Source organism: Atractosteus spatula, chromosome 3, assembly GCF_055471065.1.
Source record: "Atractosteus spatula isolate fAtrSpa1 chromosome 3, fAtrSpa1.hap1, whole genome shotgun sequence".
NCBI classification, from domain to species: Eukaryota; Metazoa; Chordata; class Actinopteri; order Semionotiformes; family Lepisosteidae; genus Atractosteus; species Atractosteus spatula.
The window spans coordinates 47,505,677-47,533,596 of record NC_142708.1 but is presented as its reverse complement, the minus strand read 5'-3'; the positions used below and the strand labels follow the sequence as shown (position 1 = coordinate 47,533,596).

At 35.2% G+C, this 27,920-nt stretch overlaps 1 protein-coding gene across 1 annotated transcript in view; it reads right to left on the bottom strand.

Annotated features, from left to right (window-relative positions):
• The window catches only part of npr2 (natriuretic peptide receptor 2), a 111,981-nt gene that overhangs the window by 48,433 nt on the left and 35,628 nt on the right, over positions 1-27,920 (bottom strand). The window contains exons 7-8 of the mRNA XM_088910540.1: positions 16,236-16,320; positions 5,114-5,234 (exon numbers count right to left, since the gene is read on the bottom strand). Coding sequence (XP_088766666.1) covers positions 5,114-5,234; positions 16,236-16,320 — 206 coding nt within the window. The remainder of the gene's footprint in view (positions 1-5,113; positions 5,235-16,235; positions 16,321-27,920) is intronic.

Below are 27,920 nucleotides of genomic sequence, written 5' to 3'. Positions count from 1 at the left end.
AAATATACACAAATACTTTTGGTTGTCTGTGTGTTTTAAATGACATAATTAGTAAAAACAAAGTTACATCCCACTGTTTTTCCTTTAGTGTTACTATTTATAGTATTTTGAATTCTGGAGTCAAAAGCAATGGGGTTTCTAAAGATGAGTAAAACATATTTTCATTCCACTAAGGAACTTTTCACTAACTGAAAAGTTGTCTCAACATTTCGAAAACTGGAGGATACACTATGATAATGTGACCACTTGGCTATGAAGAGGTTATTAACATGTGAAAAGACTGGATGTCTAAAATACTCACAAAGTACTCAGAGCAGGGAGATAATTATGTGGAATCAAAAAAATCATACATAGTTTATGTACATTGAGTAACGTTTTTACACTGCAACTGAAAAAGTAAAAGTGCAACAGCCACACATTTTAGTTTCAAAGCTCTTTGTCAGACCATTCTGAGATTGATGGAACAGATTATAAGGGCAGTTCCTTAAGTGTTCATCAGAACCCAAAAGAAGTGCATGCCGCACTGGTGATGAAGTCAAAGCAATTATTCAGGTAGTACTTTAATAAACAATTTTATCATTTTTTTCTTAGTGTAAAATACATGATTTGCTTTTAATTTTTAAGTATTTTTTCTTTTGCAAAGTCGTATAAAAGTTATGGTTCTCACAACACAGTTGTGTCACCTAACACTGTTCTTAAATTAAGGTATTATACTTCAAATGCATCCCTTTTTTAAGCCAGTATTAAATGGTTACTGTATTCATTTTGTTCTTAAGGATTATATTTAATTAATTTTGGAAGAAGGCAGAAGAACATTTACTTTCAAGTAAATGTGAAGTGTCACGGATGTCAGAAAGGACGAACTGTGGAATGGCAGGAGAGCGGAAAAGACCCTATGCGTAGCGACGAGATGGGGGTATGCCCGGGTTCAGCTGTTCAGAGAATGCCGTATAGAAACCTATGCCCTCAGGTAGCGGACGTGGGGCGACCTGGTGCTAGGCGGGTCTCAGGACATCCGAACGTTAATGCTGAGCGAAGGTGAATGAAAGACCCAGAAATATATAGCCCACGGAAAGAGAGAGACCGGAAGGACAGCAAAGTAGGAAACTAGGGACAGGACAGAGTAGGAGCGCCCTCTGACTGCAGAGGGCGTGACAGTACCCCCCCCTTCATGGGCGGCTCCTGACGCCCATACAAATAAATGAGCTGTACAGCACTGGGGGGAGGAAAAACCTCATTTAACTGAAAGGAAACCTCCGGGAGTCCATGGCTGAGACCTCCTCCTCCAGGGTATAAACCTTTATTGGGTAGAGGAAGGGGGGTCGAGTAGAGCTCTGGAGACTTAAAACAAAAAAGTACACAAGCACAAACACAACAGACATAAACCTGGGAGACCAGGGAGACAAACAGGTAGCAACCAAAAGTTCCGAGACACAGGGAGCAGGGGGGACCAAAAAGGAGGGGAAACCAGGAAGAGAAAAATCAAAACAGGCAAAAACAAGATTAAAAAACAAAAATCCCGGGGAAAAATACAGCAGACTGGGCAATAGGCACGTTCACATTCTAACGCTGATATCGGAGTGGACAACCCGAGGAAAGCCAGACCGTAGTCCGCTCACAGACACGGATGCCCAGAGAGATATCCAGCGAAAAGAATGGAGGAACAGCAGAAAGCTCACCAAACTAACGCTGATATCGGAGTGGACAACCCGAGGAAAGCCAGGCACAGGACCCGCTCACAGACACGGATGACCGGAGTGATATCCAGCAATTAGGATGGGAGAGTCAACTCAACATTCAATCACTGATATCGGAGAGATCTTACCCGAGGAAAGCCAGGTACAGGACCCGCTTACAGACACGGAAGATCGGAGTGATATCCAGCGATTAGAATAGAGGAACTGAAAAAAAAAGCCCAGAGAAAAAGAAAAAAGCTGTGGAAAAAACAAAAGGCGCCGCTCGCGGGGTCAAAAAATGGCTCAGCATTCTGTCACGGATGTCAGAAAGGACGAACCGTGGAATGGCAGGAGAGTGGAAAAGACCCTATGCGTAGCGGCAAGACGGGGGTTAGCCCGGGCTCAGCTGTTCAGAGAATGCCGTATAGAAACCTACTGTATGCCCTCAGGTAGTGGACGTGGGGAGACTTGGTGGTAGGCAGGTCTCAGGACATCTGAACGTCAATGCTGAGCGAAGGTGAATGAAAGACCCAGAAATATATAGCCCAGGGAAAGAGAGAGACCGGAAGGACAGCAAAGCAGGAGACTAGGGACAGGACAGAGTAGGAGCGCCCTCTGGCTGCAGAGGGCGTGACATGAAGTTTATATTTTCATTAACATTGGTTATTTAAATTTTAATAAGTATTTTCTCTCTGCAAAGATTTTTTTCTAAACAGTTTACCATCATTAATGTTTAAGAAAAATTATGATTTTTTTTTTTTGTTGTTTTTGGTTTATACTGACAGGTACAAATCATGTGTACCACTGCTCAGTAATGATCCCAGACATATCTAACACTGTAAGATTGTGGTATTGTGGTTATTTTCAAAGTCACCAGGCACTTTATTAACCTATAAGTAATACTGCCTCCTAACGGTGATTTCAGACAAAATCATTTACCATTACTCTGTAGCATACTACATGTGCTCTTTTTTAAATAATGATTTGTAAATGTTTGTCGCAGTTGTAAGTCAAACAGATGACCAAAATTGCTGTGATGGAGCTCAAAGACCATGCTGCTTAACTTACCAACTGCTAGCAAGACTCATTACACCAAACCTCATCACTCTCTCAATTCCTTTTTATTGTTTCCTGGTCTAAGATAAATGGCTTTTAGCACTCATGCAAAACCTCCTCTTAATCTTTTAGAATATACAGGCTTGAAAGAAGATCCTTCTTATACAAACTGTTAAAATCGTCAATATTTATATTATACAATTCTGATTTTACAAAGAGCACAGCCTGCATAGAGGCATGAGGAGGTGCAATAATAAACTATGCAAAGAATTACTTATCAAATGCCATGAGGCTACTCAAACCACAAATGAAAAATAAAAAATTGTCAGACAGTAGCATTTATAAATATTGAGCAGCATGTGGAAGTCCACTGGTAGAAGATTGGTACTGCTTTCAAATAATTCAATAAATTTAAGGAAATGAACAGACTCATTTCTTTTTTTAATTCATTCTGCATGTACAGTATATGAAACAAAAATGTGATTCTGACTTGTTCTGTTCTTCAGCATGTTAACTTTCAATTAGCAATAGTCACGAACAGGCGATTTTAAGTTCAATAAAATGCCTGGATTCTGTTCTTTTTATAGATCTGCATTCATTTTGTGAACAATCTTTTCAACCCCTTTAGAACTGCTTAGATCTTGAAAGGAATCTTTAACAAAAATCTTTACACATTCCCCAAACTATTTAGTCTTGTCAAACATAAAATGTCAAGATTATACAAGCTTGTAAGCTTTAAAAAAAGATTTATGATGCAAGCTCTGTTTTCTAAGGGCCATTAATCTCCCAATGCAGAACAGAATCAAACAGGAATTTATAACTAGGATATGATTTTCATAATCAATGCACATCTACATATCTGTAACATATACAGCATTTTAAGCTATTCCAACATATATACATTGTAGAGTATACAATATGCCAATATTATATAAATAAATATAAAATAGTTTTATTTAGTTTAAATTTTAAACATGTGTTATTTGAAATGTTTTATCAGGTCTTACACCAGCTAGAGCACAATGTCTAAAATATAAGTAATTAAATGCTCATTGTCAGGGAATACATGACAATACATTAATTGTCAGTAGTTTGAAATGTGTGTAAAAAAATCAGAAACAAAACTAATATTTACAATTATTAGAATATACAGTTAGAGCCCATCACATTATATATAATCCTCACTATTAGATTTGTAACACTGAGTATCCTAATGCACTAGAATTGGATATGAATCTTTATACAGTAAATGAAAGTAAAACAACTAATGCTCCACAGCTGGGACTGCCCTCTAAAGTAATACTAAAAAGGAGACAACCTTTGTCTCTAACAGATTACATCCAAATGAACAAGTGACAGCCTTTTCCTGGTGATTTTAAAAAGAAAAATTAAATATTCCCTTAATCTCAGAAATCCTACTCATTCCATAAATTTGGTCTGAATCCCTTTGTTGCCCAATATCAGATTGCCTTGGTTCTTTAAATAGGAATCCAGGGGTGGAGATAGGTTGTTAAAATGGCCAAGACACATAAATAATATTGTGCTGCAATTGGCCAGATACACATCAGAATTAGCTTTTTATTACATTTAGTACATGTAGCCTAGAAAAATTAATGATGTTGTAAATTTACAGTATTGTATACATTTATACAACATTTATATAACAAAAATATCTTTTAAATACTTCAAGTGTACTTTTTATGAGTTTTGATTTTTGTCAATTTAAAATGCATTAAGGCTAAATCTTAAAATACAGTTTTCCATATTTGAAATTTTATAATTAACAGTAATTTGCTTAAATGTGATTAGTATAAAAATATCAATCACTCAAATCTATAATGATACAAGCAGATTTCACAGCAGCATATGACTTACACTAAGACAAAGGAATAGGAGATTTTTCAACTTCCTACAGAAAGTATTTGGTTCCACAGAACACACCTGTGTTGGAAATGCTCTACATACAGTACAATAATGAAGACACAATCCTAAAAACATGTAAGCACCTTCCAAACCCTTGTTTATACACAAAAGACAAATAGAGATTTAAAGATGAGGCTTAATGTTTAAATATGAATTAGTAACTTGTGAGCAAAATCACATATGAATCCAATACAGGTACCTTGGGCTCTGTAGTTCATCATTCCACATTTTACTCATCAACTGGCTTCCCAGAAGTGGTCAACATTGCATAACATTATAGTGGATCATATCTTATATCATATAAAAAATGTTAATATAAAAATAATTAATGTTTAATCTATTTCAATAAAAAATATTTAATTATAATTCCTCTATTCCTATTTATAGTAGCTAAAGCATCAGGAAGAAACTTAGTGAGGAGACAAACTGCACAAGTAACTAAGTGCAGTAAAACCCACCTGTGATAACGTGAGACGGCTGCCTGCACTCTTGTGGTATTTGTGTGGACTTTCAAACTGAAGATCTTCCCACCGAATTCTCCATAACATGCTTGCCAGTTCTTTCTCCAACTTTAGTTTCCTGTAACAATAAAAATGAGACTTGTACCTGACATGTTACAAAACAAAGAAGGCTATATATATATACAATGGAGGAAAGGAAGTCCAATATAATAACTTTTTACGTTATGCAGCTTGTGCAGCTTGCATTGTTCAAGTACAGCTAAGCATTTCCCAAAACAGAAAAAAAACATAAAATAAATAAGATTTTGGCATGAAACTGCTAAATAAAAAAGCTTTGCTATTATGTCTGGAGCCTGTATTTTTATCCATGTTTTTTATGATGGAACAAAATTAAAGGTGGTTACTTTCTAAACACTTGTTTGGAAAAAGTGTGTAAAAAGTGTGCCCTAGCCAGTGTAGTTGCAGCTGATGTTAATATTAATTTGATAAGATCTGTCTATAGGAAAGTAGGAAAACCAAATTATATCACCTTCTGTAACGTGACCATTACAAATCTGACAAAGCAGTTTAATCCATCCATTTTCTAATTTTTCAATCCAATTGATAGGCTCTGGCTCCCCTGTGAATCCAACACAGTATGTTCACCCACAGAAGAGGGTGAAGAAAATGAGGTGCTGCTCCTACACCCAGAAAGGGGTTGTTATTGAAGTGCACAGAAGGGGGAGCAACAATTAAACTACAGAAAAACAGATGGTGGCTGCCAGCATTACAAGACCTGTAAATATGATGAGTACATTACCCAGTTGGGAATAGGTCAGCCAGTTTATCCTATCCTATCCTATCCTAGGTGATGGTACACATGAGGATGGAAGATTTAATGGAATGATTTAAACTACATTCCTCAGAAAGCTGCCACCTTCAGTAACCAGAACAGCTGGAGAAAACAATCAGCCAGGTGATTTAAAAAGTCTGCAGTCTATAGACTGTTGTAGAGGGCCGATCCATTCTGAAGTGTGGCAGCAGTGGGAGAATGAATGACCAGGGTCTGTGGAACTGCGGGACATGAACATGCAGGTTTTGAGAAAATCTCAAAATTAAGAAGACTATATTGATGAGAGAGTCTTGGGGAGCAACTGGGTTTGGAGCTGGAAAGCAGCTTAGCTGCATAGTGTGTTATAGAGAGGGTTTGAAGAAGTCTACTTTGGAGCTCAAAGAGCTAGGCTTTGTTTTGTGTTTTTTATGGTGACTTTGGTGTTGTCTTCTTGCACTCTAAATAAAGTGCTTTAGTACTGTAACTTATAGCTGCATCTGTATCTATTTTCCTGAGATCCGCCTATTAAAAGATCACTTGCTATGGCACCCCGACCCCCTGGTGTGTCACTGTATGTTAAACCTGTTTGGTGTAATATACTGTACCATCAAATAAAACTTGGGTTCAGAGTACAAAGGTGTGAACTTCAATATAAAATCAGTCTTAACAGTATTTGAAATGTATCATGTTGTGTTCAGATGTTTACAGGTCATCAAAGATTCTAGCTTAATACCGGTGTTATTTTTAAATGTGAGTACATTTACTCAAGAGTCAAGGCTGTGATTCAGTATAATTTACAGCTTATTTCCAAGTGTACTGACTCATTGGGGCCATACATTGAAGTAACTCTTAGTGTTTCTCAGAATATGAAGTATAGCAGGTGAGTTCACGTAAACGTAAAGGAAATAATACAAAACATTATGATGAAAGTTTTTATATGTAGTTCAATAGAGCAGGAAGTAGATTTGTAGAAAAAAAATCCAATCACTATTAGTTTGATATATTTGAAATATAAAGCTAAAATGTCTGTACATTCCACTGTAATCCAATAAGGAATAAATCATTTCCATCTAGCAGCAATCTGAAAGTACAGTGCTTGTATATATTAGTGAATGCTCTTATTCCAGTATTAGGCCACCCCAAATCCTATCTACAGAGGAGCTATTTTTGTTTTTTCTAAAACACATTTTTACATAAAACCACAGCTTGAAAAAAAAACAAGGGCTTTTAATATTAAAACCTGTCCCATGTCTGGCTGCAGGACCTTAGACTAACATTCATCAAGTGTTTGGATTATGTGTTATACGATGATTTCCCAGAAAATACTCCTAAAGCTGCATTTTAACGCCCTTTAGAAACTCCCTAGAGGTAATATGGCTAATGTGTACTGCTTATGAGATTTCTACATCCAGCATTTTTTTTTTTATTTTGCTGTTGAACTCTTTACAGACTCTTTCAGCAGTAACCACAACATTTTGGGTCTCCATGAATAAAGCTTACTGTGACATTTAAATTGGGATTTGAAGCCAATAAAATATCAGTCTTTAACTGGCTTGGTCATTAAAATATGTTACTGGGTGTGAGCATTCTAATTTTAGTTTGCCATGGTTCTTGCTTCAAGAAAAACAGTTTGGCTGGGTATAGGTACATCACTGATCAAATGAGATGTGTTCTTCGGCATATGCACAAATCAGATGTTTGAAAGTGTTTTAAAAAACAATTTTTAAAATGAGTAATAATAGTAGTAAAACATTACATTGTTAATGTACATTTACACATTTATCCATCCATTTTCTAACTGTTTTATCCAATACAGGGTCATGACATAGCAGCAGGTGCAAGGTGGTATGTACCCTATACAGGACACCATTCCATCTGAGGGCACACACAGACACAAACACACACGATCACATCAGAGCCAGTCTTCCCAGGAGCCGATCAATGTACCAATTTGTCTTTGGGTTGCAGAAGGAAACCAGGGGGACCATATAAACTCCACACTAATAGCACCCCAAGTCCAGAATTGATCTCAGGGCCCCAGTACTGCCAGGCAGCAATGCTCACCACTGCACTACCTACTGTGACAGCCCTGATCTCCAGCCCTCATTTCCTCAGCCAGGTGTGTGAACACCAAAGTATACACCAAACTACCCAAACCCTTTGTATTTGTTGACTCATTTAGTCATAATTAGAATCTGAACAACTGAAAAGCAATTACTGGAGATGTTTGGTAGCTCTCTGCTAAGACTGGATCTGCATAGTTAGGATGCTCTGACAATGGGTGTCCAATTTCCTTTTAAGATGGAAAAAATCATGGCTTCAGTTCATTACACAAGCCCCTAAGAAGCACAACTCTTCAGACAGCTCTTTCCTAAAACTATAAGAGTAAGAAAATCAAGAAGAGACCTCTTGGGTCAAAGAGTATCAGTATTAACATCTCCCATCTCCCATGAATGAAGTAGATTCATATGTAGGATATACTCAAAGTCTTGAATGCGATTTAAGCACATTTGACTATCTGGTCTTCTTTAAGCCAAACGTAATGGTAGGATTTCCACCATATACCTGTACATACATATACTGCTGTGCATTTATTTCCTTATTTCTCTGATCCCCATTTCACTATTAACAAAGTATCTTGAGCAGCAGTCTCCAGCCTGTGAGTTACTCTTTGTACCCTGTACCTTACACATGTCTTAGAAGTGTGTGAACGTGCATATAGGTACATCACTGATTTAACTGTGCTGCCTCTTCTCAGACATGATTCCCAAGTCACATCAATACTTAGCTATGATGTATTTTTGTTACAGATCTAATTGCAGATAAATAAACTATGAGACTGGCTAGAGACTTGGATATGTTTAAATAACTTTTTGCACTTTTTTGAACATACAGTATTTGCATACCCTTTTCTCCCATATTTTTCTCTTTTATTCTTGTTTTTTTGTTGAAAAAATAATAATACAAAAAAATAGTTGTAGTATAATACCACAGATTTTTTGGGGTCCCAAACTGAAAAAATATTTGTATATGTACAATAATGTATGATACATAAGCGCTGATCCATACCACCAATAGTTAAATGTGATATGCTAGTGTATTGTACGTACTGAATGTTGATATATTTTTATACAGTGGCTATTAAAAGTATTCATCCCCCTTGGACTTTTTATCACATTTTACTGTGTTACAATTTATTTAATTGGGATTTTTTGCCATTGATCAACACAAAACACCATACTGTATAATGTCAAAGCAAAAATAAAGTTATTTATAAATCATTTGTATGTATAAATTATATATTTATTGTAATATATATAAATATATGTGTATAATTCTTACTTTATTTATAAATCACAACTACATATAAACCATAAAATAACTGAATGCATAAGCATTCACTCCCTTTGCTATGAGCTGTATAGGCTCAGGTGTAACCAAGTCTTTAGAAGTCACAAAATTAGATAAATGGAGTCCATTTGTGTATAATTAAGGTGTTTCACATGTGTTTATGCTAAATATACCTACCCCTGAAGGGTCCCATAGTTCATTAGTGCAGCTCCAACAAGAACTACATCATGAAGCTATGCAAATTCAAACAAAAGCAAATCTGAGATAGGGTTATTAAAAATACAGGACAGGGAGGACAGGGGAAGGGTATAAAAAATTCCAAGGCAATGAATATCCTCCAAAGCACAGTAAAGAATGAAGAAAGCTCATTTCTCACAGTTTTCACAAAATAATTCACAACTGTAATCTGTCCAGAACAGGGCATCCTCACAAACTGAATATCTGGGTGACAAGGACACTTATTAGGGAGGTCACCAAGAGGCCTATGACAACTTTAAGGGAATTACAGTCTCACATATCATATATCTTAACATATCACAACAATTGCCTGGGTGCTACGTTAATCTGAGCTTCATGGGAGAATGGCAAAAAAAACACATTGTTGTAAAAAAGTCACATCTGATCTTGACTAGCTTGACAGAAGGCATGTGGGAGAATCTGAGACCAAGTGGAAGAAGATTCTACGATCTCTTGAGACCAGAGTTGACCTTTTTGGTCTCAATGCTAAGATCTATGTTTGGCACAAGTATAACACCAAACACTGGCCTGAGAACACCATCCCTAAAATGAAGCATTGTGGTGCCAACATCATGCTATGGGAATGCTTTCTGTGCCAAGACCTAGAAAAGGCTAAATGGATGTGGCAAAGTACAGAGAAATTCTGGAGGAAAACCTGCAGCAGTCTGCAAGAGACCTGGGACTTGTTTTACAGCAGGACAATGACCCAAAACTTACAACCAAAGTCACGCTGGGGTGGCTTAAAAACAAAACAGTTGATGTTCTGGAGCAGCTGAATCAAAGCACAGTCCTCAATCCAATTGAGGATCTGTGGCAGGAGTTGAAAATTTCTGTTTACCAATGAACCCCATCCCATCCAACTTGAGGAATCATGAGCAATTTTCTAAAGAATAGGCAAAAAGTGCAGTGCCTATATATGCAAAGCTGGTAGAGACTTATCCAAGAAGACTCATGGCTGTAATTTCTACCACAGCTGCCTCTACCAAATATTGACTCAAGGGAGGTGAATACCTATTTTGTTTTCTTCATTTTCACATTAAAGTGTGTGCAGATCAATGGCAAAAAACCCAATTAAATACACTATGACTCCATATTGCCACATAATAAAATGTGGGGTGAATATGACTGATGTATATTCCACTGTATAATGATGTTTTATTTAAAATGTATACAATATTTGATATATGTATCGTAAATATATCCTTTATATACTGTATTCCTGTTTAGCACCCCATGATTCTGGAAATGACTTATAACAAAACTCAAAGATTAAGAGAAAATGGAGACACAACCTTTTATAATATGTTCACATTCTTTATTATAATAGGGCTTCCAAAAATATTTAATTTTCTTATTATTTACAATGTGCAAGTGATTATTCAGGACTAAAAAATTAAATTCAAGTGAGATTAATAAAACATACTAATAAACATGAAGTAGAAAAATAATTGGAATAAACATTGTGTTTTATGAAAATTAAAAGTGTGCTTTCCCTGAACAGCTTTTGATTAAACAGAATCTGTCTCTAAGTGTGTAGTTTCCCTGAATTGCCTTTGATTAAAACAGAACCTATCATTTCCTTCATGGAAACAGTCCCACATAATTTCCTTTTAAAACAAAAAAATAGAATCATAACTTTTAACTGGAGCAATATACAAGAGCTCCTAATATTCAGTGCATAATTATATTTTAAATGTGCCACAATAACCAATATTTCTTTAAATACTATTTTTGTATTAAATATATATAATAACCTCTTTAATATTATTTTGTTACCATTCACATTGCAGATTTCCATCAAGAGAATTAAAACGAAGCTTAGACAAGCCAAAATAAAAGTATGAAACTGCCATTCTATTGGCTGGGTGAAGAAGAGAGTTTTCTGCAGGGAAAGTCCATTAAAAGAATTCACAAAAAAACATATTTTAAAGGATTTCATTTCAAAGCCACTGGCAGCACTTCATTTTTGGTGAATTTACTGTTGTACTCTACACTGGTCCTATTGTTTCATCAGTCCCATATGTGAATACCTTTGACTGACCAACCCCCCATTAAACTGCAAAGTTCTGTTTCTGTTTAAATATCTGTCCATACTAACTGCAGACTAGACTCCATACAGAGTCAATGTTTTATTAATAAGCAATTCGAAGAATGTGAAACATTAGACTGAGAATGGAACAAATCTGGGATCAAACAGTAAAACAGTATTAAGCCAGAAGCAGTGCATATACAGTACAGTAGACTGTATGTTGTTAACATATATTTTGTGCTCAATATTATGAGATGTCATGGAAATTTTTTTTCAAAGATATTTTTCGCATTGGTGTTCAAATATGCTATTCATAATAACAGGATCTTTTTAAATTCTTTAAATTGAATGTTTTTAATAATATGTTTTAAAGTCTTGTAAAATACTTATAACAATATCCAACATTTTGAAGAAAAATAATGTTAAAGAATGCTTCAAAGTCTGATTGTCCCTCAAAATGCCCATGTTGAACTTCTCTTACACATCCAGCTTTGTAAAGAAGAAATCTTAACCCCTCCAAAAACAGAATTAGGTTATTTGTGTGATCTGCTCTCCCAAAACCAGGCTCTTCAAAGGTAATTCTCAAGGTTAATGTTTTTGCCAAATTTGTTCTTGCATAAACCGCAACTTCATTAGGCCATATCTGCAAAAGTAATAAAGATAAAAAAATATTGAATATGGCTCCTTGAGAGCTTTCTTTTGGAGCTTCTCAGTCAATTTAATAAATATGTTGAGAATAAAATGATGTGCCTCATTATTTCTAAGTATTAGTCTTATATTTATACCCCCATTTTAAATATTATTAATGCAGGACATAAATTGCATTGGACACACCAAATGGAGGTACACGTTACCCATGGGAATAGATTTGCTTACCAGACATACTGGCTGGTGATGGCTACTGTTTTTTGCCCATATGGACATTTAGCACCCTTGGTTGTTAATCAAACACGCGAAACTGAGCAGAATGTTTTATCTACCTGAGTTCTCATAGACTGATGCACCAGTAATAAGATACCTTGTGACAAAACATAAGGGTACTGCAATACTACTACTCGTATTTGAAGGAAACAGTAAAAATGTGGAGACATTTCATAGGATTTAGTAGGTGTGCAGAAAAGAAAAAGCGTGTTGATGAGAAGCAGCCATCAGAAAAAAGAAGTGTCCCCAAAGTTCGGTGATAAGTGGAAAATGGATGGCAGTGGGCTACAGTATGTCATAATGGCTCAAAACGCAGTCTGCTCAGAATACCGATTGTTTGCCTTGTATAGAGAAAACTACAAATTATTAAAATAATCAAGAGGAAATATTAAAATTAGAATCAAGTTAAAGATCAAAATGTGTCAAAGTGCCAGTAATGTAAGAACATTTGGTTGCTAGTTTCTAATTGATCTGAGGGTCTCATCCAGACATTTCAGGAAAGCGGAGATAGTATTGGCTTCAACAACATGGCTGAGTAACATGCTCTGTCTTCCCACAACCCTTTGTGTAATGAACAGCCTTGGTTTGAAATTTATTTCTCCTTAGTTTCCATTTTCTGTCCTTTGCAATGCTGTCATTGTCGATTTTGAAGAAATCCACTCAGTTGACTTTGCCATTGACAGTGAGGATTTCTAATATTTGACTAAGGTTTCCTCATAGCCCCCTCTGTTCAAGACTACAACTGCTTCTTCATTAAAAATAAAATGTATTACAATGTTTCTGAGCATTTTTGTATCTTGTTTTTCAGTCTTGACATTTGTAATCATTATCAAAATCGGAACATAAAATGTAATAAAGCAGTTGTACTTTCCTAATATGCAGCACATCTTTGTAATGTGACCTTCTTTAGTACTTTTTAACATACTTTAATAAGTCTAATTTATTTAATCTCATGCTTTTTTACCTGAATCTGGGTATTTGTTTTCACAATTATTATAAATTCTTATTATCTGCACTGTGAAACCTTCTTTCCAAGACAGTTTATGATGTTGAATGCTTTTAATTTCTGAAAATATTTTACTCGAATATAATACCTTTATTTAGTCTTAAATGATTAAGTTAGATCTACTCAGATAGCTGAGACCAGGATTCAGGAGTAAATCTTGTTGCTTTTCTTTTCAATTTCAGTAATCTAGGTCAACAGTTAGGACCATATAGGTTCATTATAATAAACACAGCATGTTTTACATAGCAGTTTGAAAACTTTCTTATTTATCTTCATATTGTATTTTCCCCCTTTGACCGATCACTTGTTTACTATACATTCTTCTGCTGTACCTACAGCATAATTTTTGCATAGCCATTGAAAAAGCTGTTACGCAAGTGCACAAGCAGAAACATTCTATTCTTTAGACTCCTGCACTCCCGTCAGGAAGGAAAAATTAGATGAGCTAGAAAAAAAATGTTTTTTGAAACTCGTGTACCAATTTCACCATGCTGCAGAATTCTATTACTTTGTAATTGTTTGAGATTAGTTTGACAGATGAATGTGAAGAAAGGGCACCCAGCCTAAGCATTCTATGCAAGATGATTGCAGGTGTGTAGGCAGAGACAGATGTGGTGTTAAAGTTTATGAAAAAAAGCCAAGAAAATGCGCTGGTGTGATAGAGGCATTATGATGGGGAGGTTTAAAGCAAAATAACAGCAACATGTAAACTTTTGTTCCATTGCATTTTATGTCAATCAATACAATTTCATATGAATCCAAGCAATGTTACTGTTCTTCATATTTGAGTTTTTCAGTAGAACTGCCAGTATGTGACCCCATAATTTTCCTATATAACCCAGGCTGAGGCTGGAACTTTCTACCTGGATCACCCATCCCACCTGGGAGTTATTAGTGCATGCTTAGCTGTAGGAAGCCATGCTTTATACTTTATTAATGCTTTTTGTCTGGTCATTTCCTTTTTAGACTACTGGCATCCACTTTTGGAGAACACAACACTGGAAAATTGTTGAGATTGATTGCACAGACATCTGTTCTTTGTGTCTGGTTATAAACGCTGAAAAATTCATCTTTCACTTTCAATAAGACAATATATAATAATATATTTACTGCAACTGTTGAATTTTATACTGATCCTGATGTAGGTTAAGTAAAACAAGTGTCTTGCACTTCTTCTGAGTTTTTTTTTTCAGGTTCTTATGTTTGCATTATGACACTGAATATTCACCAGTTACACAAGGACAGTAACAAAATTAATGTTTCACTGTCTTTCCATCTCTAATGTTTCTTCATGTTAACAGGTTAGCTTTTAAAGATTGTAACTTCCCTTTAAATCCAACCTTAATACAATTAATGAGTTTCTGAGTAGCAAAGAAAGATTTTTGTATGAACGCAGTTGGTGAAATAGATTTAGCAGTGGGAGAGATAAATTGTGAAGTTAGACTAAATCACATGGAACACAACATAAAGCTGATGAGCAGGAGATCTGGCCAACAATGTCTCACCTGACATTTGTATGCTCCCACACTCTGTACAGAGTCCACAAACAGCTCACAAAGCTCATACAAAACTCTCACTCTGTCTCCCACACATACTGTAATTCAACTGATTGTTCCCATAGTTCAATATTCTGCTATTTCCATATTTGAGCCTCCAAAGGAATCCTCCATATAAAGTATTTTTTACTTGTTTTGCTTGCCATGAAACACTCCAGCTCCCCAGTGGCACTGAATTTGAAGATGTGCTTAGAAACTGAATGGATATTAATATGTCAGAAAAAAGTATCTGCTGTGTTTATTATAATTCGTAAATGGTAAAGAAGAATTGCTTTTTGTGATAGATGTGACACATACTGTAGCATTAGCAAATTGTATGTGTAGACAGTCCTTCTGGAACATTTATAAAAACAAACACCTCCAACAATAACTAAAAATCACACAGAAATCTAAATACTCCATCTACACTGAGATATTGGTATTGCAAGTACAATAACAAAGCATTACCGGGTTCAGAACTAGGAAAATCAGAAAGCTGCAGATGTTTAAAATCAGTTGATAAAGAACAGCTCTGAACAAGTCATATTTTCTTAGGTGTCCCAGGATTTTATGGGAATCTAACCTATTCTTGACATACAGGGGACAGATAATATCCATTTATGGATCCAGAGATCTGAATGAAAGCAACTAATAAACATTTTCTCTGAAATTTTGAAAACCAAATCCTGACGTAAAACTACATGCTCCACATATGAAATGACTAAGCAGCACAGGTGACTCTTTCTATGTAAGAGGAGTCCGCCACTATTGTGAACCACCCACATAAACATCGTCCTCAGCTCTATGTCAAACTGTTCAACTATGGAGTTTTTAAATATAACACCATGCGCAATGGGAACAAAAGTATAATTGAACAAAGTGAAAAAAAATAGAGAACCTATTGACAACAGAAAATCTCTACTGAGTGCCATTAAAAGCCGAACAAATGCTGTAGTATCCTATGCTTTTTTGCATTTAATTCTTCTCAGTAAAAACAGCCTTCACAGCTGTTCTTCTCTCTCTCTACTATAATTCTTTAGCAACCATTTATACACCATGCTGTCTCCAAAAATGTTCTTTTCCACTTTCTAGTCAAATTACAGTTTTCCTCAAAGATTTCCCACTGTTGTACCAATTTCCACCTTGTTTTCTATAGGATTGAACAGCATGTGAGTGCAGGAAAGAAAAGAAACAAGTATGACAAAGGAACAGATGAAATAACTACACACCTGTAAATAAGGAAACTGGAAATTGCAAAAATGATTAGGGCAAGGCCGCTTCCGAAAGCCACAATTCGAAACACAGTCAGAGGACCTGAGGAAACAAAACATATTTGTTATTGATTATGTATTATTAATACATTGTCACCCACAACAATACTTATCAGGCACATAAACACTTATGAAAGACATTTAATAACGGTAAGATTTAACATGATTCATAACTTAAATATTATTGAGATAGTTTATGAGTGGGTGGTGCAGTGGTTAGCATTGCTGCCTCCCAGCTCTGGGGTCCTGGGGTCAGTCCCTATTCCTGGGGTGTTATCTGAGGCTTTTGCTTTGCCACGATAGTCAGCAATAAAAAAAGTTTCTCTTTTAGATAAAGGGGTTAGAAAATGGATGAGTACCATCAAGCAAACTCCATAAAGGTTTATCCATCCATTTTCTAACCACTTCTTGCAATTCAAGGTTACAGGGAAGCAGGACACTGTCCCAGCAAGGAATGGGGGCAAGGTAGGATCCACCAGTCCATTAACAGGCATTAACAGACATACACACACTCACACCAGGGCCAATTTTCTTAGAACCCAATGTTTTGGGAATGTGGGAGTAAACCTTCGTGAACATGCGGAGAACGTACACACTACATGCAGATAGCACCCCCAGGTCCAGAATTGAAATCTGGGCCCCAGCGCTGCAAGGCAGTAATGTGAACTACTGCATCAGTCTGCCACTGTGCTTAAAAGTTTATGCTTGACAAATTCTAAACCGTTCTATATATACATTTTTTTATAATTATATCACAAAATAGTTTATTATATTGTAACAACAGTATAATATGATAATGTAAAAAAAAATACATTAATTTACATTTACATTAAAATTATACAGAAAATCTATACAAAAACAAATGTCTGATTTCAACTCGTCCAGCTTGTTGAAACTGATATCCTGGCTTCCTTTAAAAAATGACCGGATGAGATCCTTGAATCAATTAGTGATTAAACTACCACACAAGCTAGATTGGGCTGAATGGCAATAGTTGTTATTATATTATAATAGTTGTTGAATTATATGTTCTTATGAATCTCAGAAGACATTTTTGCATTCATTATAAATTACGTTGCACCAAACTATGACTAGAATCTTCTCTAGTACCTGAGTTCCCTTGTTTCTCTCTATTAAATGCACATATTAACATTTACTTATTTATTTAAAGCTACTTTTTCTGGTATGCAAGGTGGATACCATCTAGAATATAAATATGTTTTGAGGAATTTGTGAATCTCTATAACAAAGTCTGACCCATTTGCTGGAGACTAGATGTCAAGTACCCAGTTCAGAAAGTAACCTGGAGTCCTGACCATGCCATTCCATGTGATGAGACACTGTGCTATACAAGCATATACAAATGGTTATCAAACATTGAAAATACAGAGAGGTGTTTGTACATAACCTTAATAGAGTGCATAAATATCTGTATAAATATTTTTAAAATCTATCAGCAAACATATTAAACAAATCTATACACTAGGTAAAATCTTGAAGCCTCAAGATGAAACCAGAAAATCTGATATATTTACATCTCTGGAATTAATATGCAGTAGTTCTTTCATAGAATACAAATAAAGTACTTTTGGAACTCTAAACTGGAAATGAAAAGTTTTCATTTTTACAACTTTACAAGATACACTACAGATACCTATAGATTAATTGAAAACAGTCTTATAAGCTCCTATCCAAAATGAAGATACATTTGTATGAAAATTAATGTGTTATGGATGTTTATGAAGTATCTAAAATATTGTTTCAGCACTCTATCTAAACTTCATAATTTGTGTAAAATATAATTATTTACACTATGTTTAAGTCAAGACAGGAAATGGTGAATAGAGGATACTTATGTTGTAGAACCATACAAATCTGTTAAATCAGATTAAATACAACATGTTTAAATAAAACAAACGTAACTGACTACATGTAATAGGAAGCTTATTTTTCAGAGTCATGATTAAATATACACTGTTTAACAGAATCTATATACAAAACTGTAGCAAAATAAATTTATATTATATTCAGTTAAATGTGAAGCACCTCTGTATTATACAGTGACCTTAGCACAATACAGTGTTAAACAAACAGAAAGGTGACAATTCAACAATGAAATGTAATCATGGACATAACAGGCCTTAGAAACCAATGTGATACATACTGTAGGTCCTTTTTACTAGATTATTAATAAACAAAATGAATTAAAATTAAACAGTATTTTGTAGCTCCATTTTAATTGTTTTCAATTTTAGAGATTAGTTTTGGTTGTGATACTTCAAATTTCTTCCACAGTTGTCCTTCTTACCACATGACTACTGGAAAATAACCGCCAAAACAACAGCAAACAAAAATATCAGTGAATTATGAAATCACAGTGCAGAACACTACAAACATCTAGGAGGAAAAAACTGATCCTATGCCACATGACCAACAGTACAAGAACAGACCATTACCTGAGTTGTTTACGGTACTGTAATAAATATTTTCAATTAGAACAAATAAACAACAAAATAAAATAACAAAAAAAATAAAAATAAAAAGTTGCAGCATTTTTAATTTTACAGTGTTGTAGGAGGCAGCTTCTACTTCAGAACTTTGTTTTGATTAATTTTTAATATCAACAACTCTAAAGGCAGATACAGAACATTTCTGACAACACATGCTATTGTTTAAGTAAAGAATAATATTGTCCTTTCTTCTTCACTATAATCCCTAGTGCCTATTATAACATAATTTTATCCTTGAACAGATAACTGTCTATTCCTTTAAGATACAATACATATATGTATGAGGATTTTGTCCACATTACACATTACATTACTGTCCACATACAGTATAAAGTGCACTTTAAATTTCTTAAAAATCATGGAGCTTTCCTGTTGCAATTCCTACAGAAATTAAGCCAATAAAATTCTGTAATTCCTCTTTTTCCCCTGGACTTTAGAGTCTTACCTTGCAAAAGTCTCAAGTTTAAACCACAAACACAACTTAGACTCTGCTACTGTACATGTACAGTACCTTTGGAAATTGCTCCTCCAGTTTTACCTTTTGTCCCTCTGACCACCACTCATAGTTGTATTTTAAAAGAGAAAGATTGTTTTACTGTTTACCAGGAACATTATGTGAGCAATTAGACCTACCATATTATAACCTACTCCACACCATAGCTGCTCATTCTATAATGAGGGTAGCTCCGTATATCTTTCAAGGAATTTTAATTTCTCTTTTAGTAGTTTAAACAAACCATAATTGGCAGGATTAGGGTTTACTCTCCCTTTACACTTTCATTTAATACTTAATTAAGGGATTCTTTATGAGTATAAAAATAAACATTTAAATTAATTTAATTTTAATTGACTGCATGATTTGTCTTTTGAAAGCTCATTTCTAAAATAATGCTTTGCAGTATATTTGTACTTGTACTTTCACCTGCTGTGTTAGAACAAGAGGGAGCAAAGCCACATTATTATACACTTATGTGATTTTCTGTAACAATAAAATGAAATAAATGCTGAAATTTTTCTAACAACAATAAAATATGTTTTCTTAACTCCCATGAGGGAAACTTAAGGGTCATTATTAAATTGTCAAAGAACAAGTAATACATGAGAATTAAAACTACTGTAATAGCCTGCTAAACATAAGAAATTAGTGTTGTAAGTAAGCTGCATATTGACTGCAATAAAAATGAAATTGTTTCCTTTCACCAAGAATCTGAAACACATACTGTACAACATACTGTAAATGCACCAAAGTAGACCAAACCAAGTGATATAGCATTATTTTTATACACTTATACACTGTCTTATACTAACATTATCATTATATCAAATTTGACCAATATCATGAAATAATTTGTTGGCACACATAAAACTATTTAATAAAGTCATCTATATATTATGTGCTTCATTCAAAATGTTCTTTTACAGTATTTTCTATAACGTCAATGAATTGGTCTGAGAAATTAGCCCCCCTTTAAATATGGTTTTACAGCTCAGAGCAATATTTCTATTGGATTAAATCCAAAAGATTTATTGATAGGGAACTGCAATATTATTTTTATATTTTATACTATAATCTTATACTATACTGTATATACTAATATATCTTTACATCTTATTTATATTTTGGGGTCAGAAAGAATCATCATTGATGAGTGCATTTACAGATGCAGCCATTCAAAGTGAGCGTTACAGACACGTACCGCAGGTGGCGTCGCTCAGTGTGACGCAAGATGACGCGTGGCACCGCAGTACGTGATTGGTTGACCAACAGGGGCACTGGTGGTCCGTTGGTCTGTTGTAGAAAGACTTACAGTACAGTAAACGTCTTTGCTGTGCCCGTTGTAGATATTGAATTTTACCACTGAAGGGAAATCTTAGTAGCTGAGCATAAAAAGAATAGGAGCATACTGTAATGCGTGTGAAGGCCATAAACGATATTAATTTTGGAACATAAACATACAGTATATAGCTGGTCTTGGTACTTTAAAGAAAAAAATACACACCAGTATTCCATTTCTCCCTAACGATTTTAAGCATCGAAGTATTTAACTAGCATGTGAAATAGCGTGTGAAAAAGTGGTAGTTTTAAGCTTTTCTGCTAATATAATATGGAATCGCGTATCTAAAGAATTTAATAACGGTATTCGTGTGCTGCGACAGGGCTGTGTAGGGCTGTTTCGCCTGCCTGTTCATGCGAGCTGTCTTGTAGCCGACTGGTCTAGGTGCGTGACTACCAGCTGGTAGGTTGTGTGTTCGAATCCAGCTGGTGCTAGACTTTTCTTTTAACAAACATTTCTTCGAAAAAATAGAATAGCGATATTATGGACAATCAATTGACTTTTATATTTCAAAATATCGCAACATGATCGATATTTGCGATATTTTGAACATATCTTCCCTTCTGACAGTGGTTCCTGCTTCTATTGTGTGTGTGTGTGCAACAGAGTAAATTTTTATAGAGAAATGGAGGCTGGACAGTATGCGTTACAATATAAACATTTATATTGATTTAAATCGTGTTCTGATTTAAATCGCAAACGCGTGTTTAATTATATGTGTTTTTTAATCATAATCAGGCTAATGCAACATAAATTGATACAGTATCTTTGTCTTCTAAGTATCTTAATAAACTTTCAGCATAGCTTTCTACCCGTCAAGATTTATATTTCTTGGGATTTTGGGATCAAATGTGGAAGGATTAGATTATAATCGTTTTTATTTGTCAAATACGTGATTGTATTTCTGAATGTTATGTGACACCTACAGTAGTTCACTGCTTTAAATACATCGAATTAAGAAAGTTATGTGTAGCACTTTAGAACTTTTTTCTGAACCAGGGAAAATCTGATCATGTTTCTCTATAACAATAATAAAAAACTTTATTTTACATATCGCCTTTAAAAGTGGCATCTCAAAGCAATACAGTAGATCGAAAAACAGTTAAAAGGGACCAAATTAAATACCAGACAATCGCAAACGCGTTTTCAATAAAATTATTTTATTCATTCAGCAGTTTGTGAGAGGGACATCCAGCAGGGAGAGACACACACACCGGTTTTCATTGACAAAATTGTTTTTTTTCAATTCCTCTTGTCTAACAGGAATGTTTTGTTTGTGGACAGACTGTTAGACAAGAGGAAAAGACCACCTCCTCCTACGAAGCATTAATCGCGTATCTAAGGAAAATTGCAGTATACCTTTGTTCATGCACATCATTATACAGTACAGTATCTCAATTTGTATTTCGATAAAAAAAAATCGTTTGCCCAGCCACTACTGTTGTTATTGTTTTTATCCTGTAAAGCGTTTCCTTTTTCTGCGTTTTCCATTTCCTTTTTCTGATCACTCGCTTTCTGGATACACATCTCACCTGTCCTGTTCTTTGTTTTCCTGGTTTGCTGATTATGCCTGCTGCGGTCCACTCCTACCCTCACACCTAAAGAATACTATTTTAAATTTCTTGGCGCAGTTCATTAACCCTTGTATGTGCTGTCCGCGCCGAAAATGCAATTAAAAAAAAGTCAAAAAACGCGCTCAAAATACAATTTATAGCTTAATAAGATACACTCCACAGGCAAATTTAATTGTGTGTTAGTTTCCTGACTCCCATTATTTAAACTGCGACACTGATCATTCATCTCTAAATAAACTTTATTTTATATAGCGTTTTAAGCGAATAGGTAATTAGATTGCTCATAAACCTAATCGCTTTTTCTACATAAACACAGCGTGATTGCTCTCTGAAAATGCTTTTCCTTTATTTTTAAAGTAGGCTCAGATTTCAACTATAGATCGTATTATTATAAACTTTCTTGGAAAAATGTATTTTATGTAAACCATGTTTGCTATTAATTCATTTAGGGCTAAAATACGTTCATTGTCTTCCAATCGAGTCGAGTTGACATTGGAAGCCTGCCACACCCGGACTGTTAAACCAATGCATTAGCACATCAAAGCCCGTATTGGTATTGAGCCAGTATTGTCTTTAGTATTCCCCCCCTCTCCCCTCAATTCAATTCAATTCAAGGTGTTTTATTTGCATGACAGATGGGTACAAGCAGTGTTGGGTATGTATATTGTAATGCTTACAGCAGACAGGCACTGTGTAAGAGCAGCGCACCGAGGGAGCATCTGCATTTATAACTTAGTTTTTAAAATTAGTCAAGCAATATGAAGCATCTCCTTTTACGTTTAAGTCCCTTAAATACATTGAGCACAGCTTTCTCACCACTTAAGATTGCTTTTGATACCATCCTTACACAAAGCAGAAGGGAGATCTTAGTGCCTGAGCATAAAAAGAATAGGAGCATACTGCAACGCGTGTGAAGTCCATAAACTATATTAATTTTGGAACTTAAACATACAGTATATGGCTCGTCTCGGTACTTTAAAGAAAACATACACACCAGTATTCCATTTCTCCCTAAACATTTTAAGCATCAAAGTCTTTAACTAACGCGATACCGGAGTCAACAAGCATACTTTTAGAATTTGATTAAAAGGGAATATAATATGGAATCGCGTAACTCAAGAAATTAATAACGATATAATTATATTCATGTTGCAAAAGAACTGCAACGGACATAAAAACTCCCTTGCTTTTAACAGAGCGTTCCATAATTTCTAACTACGAAAATGCCAGGTGAAAGGATTTGTAAACATATTTTGTTAAAGCGAGTCAGTTTTTTCCGCAACACATAAAAGACATTTTTCCAAGAAAGTTTAGCCTTTGTCATTAATGAAACCACTAAATAAAGACATAAATATAGAAATCTTAAGATTTGTTTTATTTAATGTTGGTAGCAGGATGAACTGTCAGAGTGTATATTTTGTCGCAGAGTTGCTGCAAGATGTTAACAGTGAAAAAGGTATTTAGAAATGAGTTATTTCAAGATGAAAATTTTCAGAATAATTGCAAATCTAGCAGGATAGAGAAAGCACAGAAAACTGGCAGTTAGATTGATCAGATTAGTATGAAAAGTCATTTAGCAAAGGGGATGAGAAGAGTGACAAACTAGTATACTTTAGATCTTTTTAAATCTGATCATGTTTCCCTATAACAATAATAAAAAACTTTATTTGATATATCACCATTAAAGGTGGCATCTCAAAGCAATACAGTAGATGTAAAAACAGATAAAAGGACCACAGATTACAAAGTAAATGCATATAAGAAAGACAAGCAGTTAGAGGTGCTACCAAAATTAGAAAATGAAGCAGATACAGACACTAAGTCTTCTGAAAAGAAAGGTTCTGAGGTTAGATTTAAACTGGCCCTGGTGTGTGTGTGTTTGTGTCTGTCTGTCCTGTGATGGACTGGCGCTATGTCCAGGGTGTATTCTGCCTTGTGTCCGTCGCTTACTGGGATAGGCTCCAAATCCTCTGTACTGGATAAAGAGATTAGAAATGGAAGTAAAGGCACTGTGTGGATGGAACTATACACAGTGTTAGAAACCCACTATGAAATGGCAGCATCTCACTGAGAATAAAACATTTTATAGGGCTGGCTTAAGGAAACAGCCTTTCCACCTCTCTTGCACATCAGTATCCATACCTAGTTATTTAAACAAATTGCCTCTAATTATAAACATCTTAATATGCTGGCTCTGTGGATCCGCATCAGCTATGTTTGCCCATTCCTTCAATTCATGTGCATCCAACACACAGTTCAAAGCTAGCAACTACACAAAATCTAAAATATGAGCTCTACTTGCCACTTACAATACCAACAGTACCAGCTAACTTTAGTAGTGACATTTTCATGGATCTTTTTAACAATAAAATTTACAACATCAGACTTCAGACACAATTAAACAGGGCTCAAAAAAGTCTGGTACAAACATTTTCAGCATGGAATAAACCTTTACTTTAATGGTATAAACCTTAAATGGATTCATATTCTCAATAAGATTTGGTGCTCAGTAACATGACTTAGAAAATGACAGAAGACATACGTATCATGCTTATCCTTCTATTTTTCATAATCGTAAACTCCTTAAGGCAGTTACATTTTCTCTGTTCTGACCTGGAGTTACAGAGAAATTTAAATTCTAATAAGAGATTTGTAATGAGGAAAGTCATACCAATCACTCATACCAGGATTTGCAATCACAATACAAATACTTTCTGTATGTGTTTATTTTGCAGTTTGAGTCTATGGCATTCCTTTGGGGGTCTATACTCCAAGGCATGACTTTTTTATGGGAACATGACATTTTTTTAAAGTCTTTTAATGCAAGCTTCATATAAACCCTTAGCAGTGGTTACTGTCTGGAGCAGGTACTTGAATGGCACAGATTCATTGAAATGATTCAATTTCTTTTGAAAATATTTGGGATAATACATATTCCAGAAATCACAGCCGTTGAATTATCCAGAAATTAATTTCTCTCAGGGTGTATTTAACCCCTCATGGATGGCATTGTATGAAATGAGTTTGAAGTTCCCCATTTGCCTCTATTATGAGATGCTGTGGACACTATTTTATACATTTTAGGAGTGTCCATAGGAAGGTATGTTCTAGAAAGAGTGAACTTCTGTTTTGCCATTATTTTTAATAGGGGCGTTACATGTTTACACTTGGTGCTCCTACTAGAGGAGAGGATATGATTAATCTAGGCTTATCACAGAAACTGAAACACATCTGGTTGGTGAGTCTACTGTGGGTAAAATGTTACTGGTACCGCATGTTGTAAAGCTCGGTATTTTCTCTCTTGGCCTGACTTTTTTTAATGTCTGAGTGTTAGAATCCATGTTGTTGCTGGTAAGGGAATGGTAGGTGCTGTGATTGACACAGTCAAAGCCTTGTACAGAGATACCATTGTAGCTGTTTGACAGTATTTTAGATGCCCTTAATTAAAAGCATGGGAGGAAGTACTGCCAAGGGAAGGGGGGGGAGCAAGGATTTTTTCTTTGAGTTTGTGAGGTTATTTTTTGTTATATTGTGTTTCAGAAAGCAAGAAAATAAGATTTACTGTATGATAAAAAGAGAAAGAGCTGGAGTAGATCCTCAGATCAGTTTGCTACCAGCAATCAAACAAAAAAATGGAAAGAATTGTCTCCTCCTGATTGGAACCTTTCTTACTGTCTTATTATAATTTATCAGGCTACCTTTTAATTTCCACTGAGAGAAGGAAGTCACTTGTCATGCAGCTATTTTATTCTTCATTGCACAATATGCTCTAAGTTAGCAAATGAAACATGAAATAAATCAAGAATATGATTAACATGAATGTATAAACATCCAAACTATACTTTATCACATTTAATTATTGGGTTAGCTTTTTATTGAGCCAAAATGTTATAAATGTGTGAACGTCTGTAAAATGGAAATATTTATATTTTTCTCTTTTCTGTTACCTGCCTGACAGCATTTTGTATCCCATTCTGTATATTACTGGAAAATATTAGACCCAACCTAAAGAATTCATGGGGGTAGTGGGACACAGTACTGCAAAGAGTCTCCTAAAGGGACAGAGCTATTAGTACTTATGTGTTTGAGTCTGGAGAATATCGTAAACTCTAAACATTAAGGGAATGCATGGAATTGGAAAATATAAATTGCATAGTACACAAGACTTAACTGGTTTTATTCTAGGAAAGCAGACAAGATTGAGTCATGGGACTCAGAGGATCCAAGGCTAGACTGAGTATAATAGGCTTCGGGCTTCTATTGTGACATCTACTGTAAATTACAAAAATGTTAAAAGTAAACAAAATAAAGTAACTAGAATGTGGTCTGAAATCACCCCTTTAGACACCCCTTTTACTTCACTGGAGTCAGATATGAAAGGCAATAGTCTCCCGTTCTGTCTGCTGTGTGTTGCAGCAGAGGGACTCCCTGCAGCTGAAAGGGGCAGAGTAACTTGCATGCCCTCTAGTACAGTTTACACATGCACGACTTTAAAAGCTAGCAAGACAGGTTTCAATTCACATTAGCTGGCGAGCCTTGTTAAAAAATGAATGATAATGTAACATGCCACTGTTCATGAACAAAGTTATACTGAGATTTCCTAAGATACGCGATTAAAAAATAAATAAATAAAAATTTGAATCTCCTGCGGAACACATTCCATAAGAGTCAGCGGTTTTACAGTATATATCGCCTTTAAAGGTGGCTTCTCAAAACGCTTTACGGGATAAAAACAACCAGAACAGCAGCAACAACAATATTGTATTTCGTTGCATTTTGAAACCAAGTAATAACTTAACCATACAGTACGTGCAAACGTTTCGTATGTTGCTGTCGTGAATGCCTGCGTACCCATAAGTATTTTATTTGCCTTGAGTCTGTCTACAGTATCTCTGTCCCACTACCCCCCTCTCTCCCTCAATTCAATTCAATTCAAGGTGTTTTATTTGCATGACAGATGGGTACAATTCTTGTTGGGAATGTATACTTTGATATTTACACCCGGCGCGGCACCGAGGGAGCGTCTGCATTTATAACTTGGTTTTTAAAATTAGTCAAGCAATATGAAGCATCTCCTTTAACTTTTAAGTCCCTTAAATACATTGAGCACAGCTTTCTCACCATCCTTACACAAAGCAGAAACTGTCCGATGACTCACAGTACAAGTGGAAAGATTACAGATTTTAATCGTCTTTAATTTTGTCTTTAATTTTGCCTGTGGAGTGTATCTTATTAAGCTATAAATTGTATTTTGAGCGCGTTTTTTGACTTTTTTTTAATTGCATTTTCGGCGCGGACAGCACATACAAGGGTTAATGAACTGCGCCAAGAAATTTAAAATAGTATTCTTTAGGTGTGAGGGTAGGAGTGGACCGCAGCAGGCATAATCAGCAAACCAGGAAAACAAAGAACAGGACAGGTGAGATGTGTATCCAGAAAGCGAGTGATCAGAAAAAGGAAATGGAAAACGCAGAAAAAGGAAACGCTTTACAGGATAAAAACAATAACAACAGTAGTGGCTGGGCAAACGATTTTTTTTTATCGAAATACAAATTGAGATACTGTACTGTATAATGATGTGCATGAACAAAGGTATACTGCAATTTTCCTTAGATACGCGATTAATGCTTCGTAGGAGGAGGTGGTCTTTTCCTCTTGTCTAACAGTCTGTCCACAAACAAAACATTCCTGTTAGACAAGAGGAATTGAAAAAAAACAATTTTG